The sequence below is a fragment of the Carlito syrichta genome, unplaced genomic scaffold, assembly GCF_000164805.1.
Source record: "Carlito syrichta isolate Samal-C Ts95f unplaced genomic scaffold, Tarsius_syrichta-2.0.1 Scaffold312218, whole genome shotgun sequence".
In the NCBI taxonomy this organism is placed as follows: Eukaryota; Metazoa; Chordata; class Mammalia; order Primates; family Tarsiidae; genus Carlito; species Carlito syrichta.
Window position 1 is genome coordinate 299 of NW_007256314.1, and position 7,852 is coordinate 8,150.

General features: G+C 52.5%; 1 protein-coding gene across 1 annotated transcript; it reads left to right on the forward strand.

The window, feature by feature from the left end:
* Window positions 1-1,468: 1,468 nt before the first annotated feature.
* On the forward strand, window positions 1,469-7,644 carry GSDMB (gasdermin B; the record flags this gene model as incomplete). The annotated part of the gene is given in 12 exon segments (XM_021718482.1): window positions 1,469-1,640; window positions 2,887-2,906; window positions 2,909-3,054; window positions 3,625-3,709; window positions 5,486-5,512; window positions 6,170-6,254; window positions 6,256-6,305; window positions 6,308-6,327; window positions 6,447-6,585; window positions 6,972-7,042; window positions 7,493-7,574; window positions 7,577-7,644. Coding segments are annotated over 12 exon segments (965 nt in total), but the record flags the coding sequence as incomplete, so codon positions are not given.
* Window positions 7,645-7,852: the final 208 nt, after the last annotated feature.

Here is a 7,852-nt window from a genome sequence, read left to right on the forward strand (position 1 = left end):
CTCAGCCTTCCAAGTAGCCAGAACTACAGGCGTGCACTACCACGCCCGGCTGATTTTTTTTTTTATTTATTGTAGAGATGACGTCTCGCTGCCCAGGTGGGTCTCGAATCCCCGGGCTCAGGCAATCCGCTCACCTCAGCCTCCCAAAGGCGCGGGATTACAGGCTGAGCCACCAAGCCCGGTTTACCTAAGGTCTTGTTTCTGTTCCAGAATCTCATCCAGGATCCCGCATTACATTTAGTTGTCATGACTCCTTAGGCTCCTCCTGGTTGTGACAGCTTCTCAAACTTTACTTGTATTTGATGACCGTGGCAATTTTGAGGAGGACCGGTCTGGCATATTGAAAAATGCCCCTCTACACTGGAATTTGTCTGATGGTTTTTCCTCGTGGTTAGACTGGGTTTCTTGGTCTTGGGGAAGAAGACTACAGACGTAAAGTGCTGTTCCCATCACATCATATCAACGTGACTTATCACTGTTGACGCTGACCTCGATCACCTGGCTGAGGTAATGTTTGTTAGGTTTCTCCACTGCAAAGTTACTCTTTTTCCCTCCTCCAAACAGTACTCTTTGTGTACATAGTTTTTATTTTTCTTTTATCTCGGACTTTCGTTTTCTGAGTCAGTCTCACTCTGTTGCCCAGGCTGGAGTGCAGTGGCATGCTCACAACCATCACAGCCTCAACCTGCTGGGTTCAGGTGATCCTTCCGCCTCAGCCTTCCAAGAAGCTGAAACCACAGGCACGAGCCACCACGCCCAGCTGATTTTTTGATTTATTGTAGAGAGAAGGTCTCGAAGCCCTGAGCTCAGGCAATCCTCTCACCTCTGTCTCCCAAAGTGCTGGGATTTCAGGCATGAGCCACTGTGCTTGGCTCAGACACTTTGCTTTTTTGTTTTTGTTTTTGTTTGATTTATTGTAGAGATGAGGTCTCGCTGCCCAGGCGGGTCTCGAACCCGCGGGCTCAGGCAATCCACTCACCTCAGCCTCCCAAAGGCACGGGATTACAGGTTGAGCCACCGAGCCTGGCGACACTTTGTTAAGTGCTTAACTGCATTATTTTGTTTAATTTCCCCAATAGAGCAACCCCCTCAGGTCCCCTCCCACTGTGGGAGCTTTTCTGACCTCTCAATAAATCCTGCCTCCAAAAAAAAAAAAAAAAAAAGTCCCCAGCACAGGAAGTAAGTGCTATTGACATTCTCCTTCTTAGATGAAGAAACAGATTTAGAGAGGTGTAGTGACTTATCCAAGGACACATGGTAAGAAGGGGGAAGAGTGGGCTCACACCTGGGATCCCGTGACCCCATGATGACTCCATCTGTAGTGAGAACAGCATTTCCTGGAGAGCCACAGCTAGAGGGCTCCCTCAGAAGGAGAGGCCGGTGGAGGCTGGAGCTGCTCCTGAGAGGGTTTTCTGGAGAGAGGTCTTCTGTGTCAGCTCCAGGATGACCTTTACCCTTTGCTTTCCAGGTCGAAAGGCTGAGTTCCAAACTCTGGACGATGTGAACTCAAAGGGAGAGCTGACAGTGCAATTTTCCAAAGAAATAACGATCTCATGCAGCTTCCAGGCGTCCCAAGAGCAGAAAATTCAGATACTGCAGACACGGATAACCCAGCAATGTCTGGATACTCTTGTGAACAGGTGAGGCTGGAGTCAGGCCGCAGTGGGAAAGGAGGGACAGCAGCCCACCTTGGGCACCACGAGGGGGGGGCACTAGCCCTCCAGGGTAGCCGCTTCCTCTGTCCTCCCAGCACTCCGTTACTCAAGCATGCCTTCCGCTTCTCCACCTCGTTCTCCCGAGAGCCGCCTCCAGGACGCCTTCTGATGCCTCCAATTCACTCACAACCCTGCGACTCTCCAGGGTGATTGATCACTCACTCAACCAACCTGCTGCTTTTAAGAGATGCTCTTAAAAGTGCTCTCCCATACAGAGTTGCCCACATCAATATTTTGTGCTTGTTTCACTCTGCCTTGTGGGCAAGCCAGTGGTTTCCAGGTCCGAAGACTGACTTTAATAACTTTCCTCTCTTGGCCCCAAGCACACAGTAGATACTCAGTGAAAGAGAGCCGAAGCACGATGAGATCAAAGCACCCTTGCAGAACATTTCTTGTACAGAGAGTATCACTGTCTGACCCCACCAGGGTGGCACCAGTCAAATGCCACAGAGGCCCTGATAGCTGGAGGGCATGGTGCTTCCCATTTCAGAGGCATCACTAGCTGTCCCCTGCAGCAGTATTGTTGCTTTCTTCCTCAGCTGGGACTGCTGGAGTTTGAGGAGTAAAGCAGGAGAAAGCACCCGCAGTTCATCTTGGTGAGCCCTTCCTGAGTGGGGTGGGTGCCTTTTGTTTCTCTTTTTTGAGTCAGAGTCTCACTCTGTCGCCCAGGCTGGAGTGCAGTGGCACACTCAAGGCCACCCCAGCGTCGACCTGCTGGGTTCCAGCGATCCTTCTGCTTCAGCCTTCCAAGTAGCTGGAACTATAGGTGCACACCACCATGCCCAACTAATTTATTTATTTTTTGAGTCGGAATCTCACTCTGTCGCTCAGGCTGGAGTGCAGTGGTACGCTCTTGGCCACCCCAGCGTCGACCTGCTGGGCTCTGGCGATCCTTCCGCCTCAGCCTTCCAAGTAGCCAGAACTACAGGTGTGTGCTACGAGGCCCAGCTATTGTAGAGTGAGGTCTCACCAAGTTGCCCAGGCTGATCTCAAACCCCTGGGCTCAAGCAATCCTCTCACCTCGGCTTCCCCAAATGCTGGGATCACAGGCTCGTGCCACTGTGCCTGGCCAGAAGCACTTTAAACTCAAATAGGCTGATGGAGAGGAAGGAATGTCACTAGGAGGTGGGGCCCTGAGATCCTGAATCTCTTCTCTCTCTACTCTGTCCAGGAAGCTGAAGCAGGAACTGCCCTCTTGTTCCAATCAGTTCTCAAGGGAGAAAACCTGTATCTGGTGGCAGAAACTCTGGAGAATGCAAAGGAGGAAACCCTGAAAAGCCAACAGCAATACGCATTTTGGGGCCAGATCTATCAGGGCCGTCTCAGCTGTGAGCGCAAGGTTAGGACCCTGAGAGTCAGGGATGTGGGAGAGCCAGCATTGGCCCACTCCCTGCAGATCAAGGGTTGCCAGCCCACTCTGGACTTTTCAGACCTCCCTGAGCAGCCTTGGCCGCTCCTTGGCCTTCTTGTCCGCGGAAAGGGTGTGTGGTCTTGCTCAGTCCCTCCCTTGTCATTCTCTAGTGATGTCCCCTCTTCATTTTCTTCACAGCACTCGTCACGGTTCCTAGTTACACAGGTGTTATTTTACTTGTTCGCTGTCTGCCTCTCTTTCTAGCAGGCAGGAGGACCGGAGCCACAATGCCTAGAACAAAGTAGGTCCTCAGCAGACATGTGTTGAATGAACGGTGGCGAAGACATGAGTTTTGGTGTCAGATGTGTGCTCAAATTTCAGCTCTGTGACTGTGTTTAGCTGTGAGACTGGCTCCTCTACTTACCTCTCAGAGTCTCAATTCTCTCATCTATAAAGTGGGGATACAAATGTCTACCTCACACGATTGTCTGGACGATCAGGCAAGATAACTACCTAGAGCACCTGGGGGACCCATCGATGTGCGCTCCTTTTTCCTAGCACCAAAGGGAGGTGACCGTCCCCCCGCATCAGGTCCTGGGCTATCGGATAGAGCAGCTCACCTTCCCCAGCAAGCAGAGAAGAAGCAAGCAATGCCTGGTGGGAGCAGGATGAGGGAGCCCCGAACACATGAGTGGGGTGGGGGTGGATTCAGCCAGGTCCTGTGTCAGCCTACGGTGGGTGGCGGGCGAACTTGGAGGTGGGGGCAGTGCTCCTGGAAGAGGGCGGGTAAGGCCTGGGAACGACCGAGGCTCCATGCTATGACCCAGGAACACGGCCCTGCTGACCCAGGATCAGCCTCACCATGACATCAGCCCTTCCCTAGAGGTGTTGACTCCCATCTCAGTCACCCACTAATTGTCTTTTGCTGTTTTTTGGTTGGAGGAAGGGTGTAGGGATTGCGGAGGACTAGAAAAGGGAACTCAGGGAGAACTGGTCTCTCTGATAACTGGTCTTTCTCCTTTTGGATGCTGGTTTAGATACTTGTTTCTGGGAGAATACAAAATCCTTTCCAGAAGATGAGTGGCTGCTGGGCCTCCTGTTTATCATTTCAGGATGAGCAAGGATACTTTTTTTAAAAAAGGACAAGCCAAGTGCAGTGGCTCATGCCTGTAATCGTAGCACTTTGGGAGGTCAAGGTGAGAGGACTGCCTGAGCCCACAGGCTTGATGCCAGCCTGGGCAACATGGTGAGACTTCGTCTGTACAATAGATGAAAACAATTAGCCAGCATGGTGGTGTGTGCCTTTAGTTCCAGCCACTCGGAAGGTTGAGGCAGAAGGTTCACCGGAGCCCAGCCGGTCGAGGCTGCGGTGGCCATGAGCGTGCCACTGCATTCCAGCCTGGGCAGCAGCGTGACACTCCTACTACAAAGCAAAAAAAAGGACAACAGATGGACTGGAATCACAGAATTGTTAGGGCTAAGAATATAGTGGGATGCACTCAGAGGTGGGAACCGAGGTAAGGGCAGGAACAACTTCTGCCTGTGGGAGCAGCAGGCCCAACTGAGGTTTGGACGAGGGTTTCCAGGCTGCTCCTGGGACAACGCTAGCTTGCTTTGTGTGGGCAGTCTGCTGGACCCTGGGCTTACAGCCCTCCTGAAGGCTTACTGGCCTAGGAAGCACAACTGAATTACCTTGCAGGTTCCCATACAGCAGCACTGGCTATGAAAACTGGCTGTGGACTTGAGCCGACCTCAGGGTCTGTGTTCCACTCTGCCATTAGCGCTATGGTTTCCCAAGCCGCCATTTCCTGGACTTTAAAATAGAGGCTAAAACTAGCTGGATGCAAGGGTGCATGTCTTTTAGTCCCAACTGCTGAGGAGGCTGCAGCAGAAGGATCGCTGGAGCCCAGAAATTTGAGACTGCAGTGAGTACCACTGCCTCCAGCCTGGGGAACAGAGTGAGACCCTGCCTCAAAATAAGTAGGTAGATAGATAATACAAAAACGAAGGGGTTAGACTAGAAGGTTCCTGAGGTTCTGGACGTAGCTTCCTGTGGAATTTCTAGGTTTTGCCCTAGATCCCAGCAGGGTTGTCCTGTTTCACAGGACGTGGGAAGGGATATAGACAGGCGTCACCCACATCTGCTGGGTGATTAAATGCACGTCGCACCCTCTTTGGGCTTTGATTTCTTTTTCCGCCATCTAGGCGCAATGCTACGACTACCCGTCTTTGTGGCTGTGGGAAGGGGTCTGCAAATATTGTGCTTTCCCACTTGCACAATGATGAGGAGCCAGATTCCCTGGCATGGGCAATGAGGGCTCCGAGTGTAGAAATGTGAACCTCCCCCGCCGGGAAGAGAATGTCTACATAGGCTGGAGGTGACCTGAAAACTCTGAAATAATTCTTCCTCTCTTTGCAGAGAAGGATGGCGGGTCATCCTATTCAGGTAAGGATGTTCAGGGTGGCTGCACCCACTCAGCCTTGAGCACGCCTAACTCAAGACTGCTGCTCAGGTGGGGTCAGCTGAGTGGGTATGGAAGGGGGGAAGCAGTGCCCAACAAGCTTTCATTCTGGAGGTTGCATCTGTCGCCTCGAAACACAGTGATTCTCCTTGGGTTCTACACTGGCATCACCTGGAAGAACTACCAAATTAGTGACATCTGAGTCTTGTCTCCAGACGTTCTGACTTAACTGGTCTGGGGTGTGGCCTGGGCATCAGAGTTATAATAACGCCCAGGTGATTCTCAGGCACAATCAAGGCTGAGGTCCACTGCTTTAACTTTCTCTAAATCCTAATTACTCCCAGTGTGGCCTGAGGACTGCATTTTGAATGGAAATAACTAAGTTTTGTTTTCTTCTTGGAGGTGGAGAAGAATTTAGGGTTGGCACTAAACTGGGGTGAGCTGAGGAGATGGAAACGGGGTCAGTAGGAGGCCATGATGGTAGGTGTCTGGGAAGAAGGACGCTTCATTTTAACAGGAAAAGATTGAAAGACGGGAAAGCAGAAAGATGGTCTCCAGAAGAAAGGTAGACCAATAATAGAGCCTTAGCAATGAAGCCTGTGGGGCTTGGAGGGCTGGGTTCTTAACTGCTGCCTCTACAGGAAAGTCCTTGTGTTTGGAGGATTCCAGAAACCCGGAGGTGAAGGTGCAGGACACGGTGAGAAGCCTCCAGGATCTGACTGAGGAGGCGAAGAGATGTGCTCAACTCCCTCACTAAGTTCCTCGGCAAGGATGAGCTCTGCAGGACCTACAAGAAAGAGTAAGGGACCCGAAGAAAGAATTGGGGCAGAGAGGAGCCAGAGGGCAGGGCGGCGGGCACACGGAGGACAATGTGCTTCAGGGACACAAGTGCGCATCTGCCCCGTCTCCTGGCCCTAGGTATCTGGCGTTCTGTGCCCTGCTGAGCTGCAGCTGGAGGACCCAGCTGGTCCTCTCCTTTGCCGCGTTTTTAATGCTGCTGGGATCTTGGTGGAAGCGCGCGCAGAAGCCATTCGGGGCCTCCCGGATGCCTTGCTAGGTGAGGAAGGGTCTGGCCGTATGTTGGGGGGGGTGCCGAGCAGAGAGTCCTATGGGGAACACAGTCTTGGAAGGAGGGGGGTGCAACTGCCCCTTACACTTTGTGAGGGATAGGCCCTCCCATTTTAGAGACTAGCCATCTTCTTCAGGCCAGGCGTTGAGGGGCGCCTCTGCTTCCCCCTTGGTGTAGTCTGTGACCCCTGCAGGCTAACAGGGAAACAAGAGCCATAGCAGGAGCCGATCCGAAATAACTCGCATCCGGCACTCCCAGGGGCTCTGGAACCTTCCGACGATGCCTGTCCTGGGTCTGATCAGCCAAGGGAGCCCTTTCCCACTCTGTGCCTCTCCTTTCTGTCAACCACTGTCTTCTTTTCCTTTGGCCCCGAGAGCTGTCTGAGGAGCAGCAGCTTGTGACTGAGGCTCTGGAGAAGGGAACCCTTTCCCCGTTGAAAGACCAGGTGAGACAGTCTGGGCTGAGGGCCAGCGACACAGTGGATGCCTGTGTTCTGGAGGGACCCAGAAGTCTCAGGGCACATCCCCTTCTTACTTTATAGTTCTCAGCCATCTCATGCCCATGCAGCTGGTTTGTGACAATTCCCTGGCCACACAGTTGCCAGGACTATTTGGGAGGGGTGTTTTAGGCTCTGCTGCTTGCCTATGAACAAGAAAGGGCTGGAAAATGGTTAGTCCCGGGACGGCAGCTAGGACGATCTTGAGTGCCAGTGCAGATTGGCAGTGCCTGGCGGTGTGTTGAGAGAGTCTGAGGCGCTCCAGGCTCCACAGGAAAGAGTGCCGCGATGGCTTATCATGCCTGCCTGTGGGCCAAGGATTAAGGAGTGTGGCCAAGTATTTGCCATTTCTGGTATATCGTTGTTCCTGGCTGTTCAGTCTGTTGACTTTCCTTCCAGGTGGAGTTTATCTTGAAGCAGAACTGGGATGGGCAGGTCCACAATCCTCCTGACAAGGGCTGGGACCCCGAGGCACGAACCCTCTGGCCCTCTATGTTGCTGTCTCCATCCTGCAGCAGCTGAGTGGGGAGACTGCCTCTGTCTCTTCCTAACAAAGCCTTTTCTCCCCACAAGTCCCTGGGTTTTCTCCTTGCCAGTCCGTCCTCACCATCACCACCACCACCACCACCACCACGCTCTTACCAGCAGGATCTCCAAGACATTTTTAAAACAACAAGCAGTTGGCCATACTCTGATGCATTCCACTCCCTACATGCTAATGTCCAAAATCAGCCTGGATTTTATGCACAGACTTCGGAT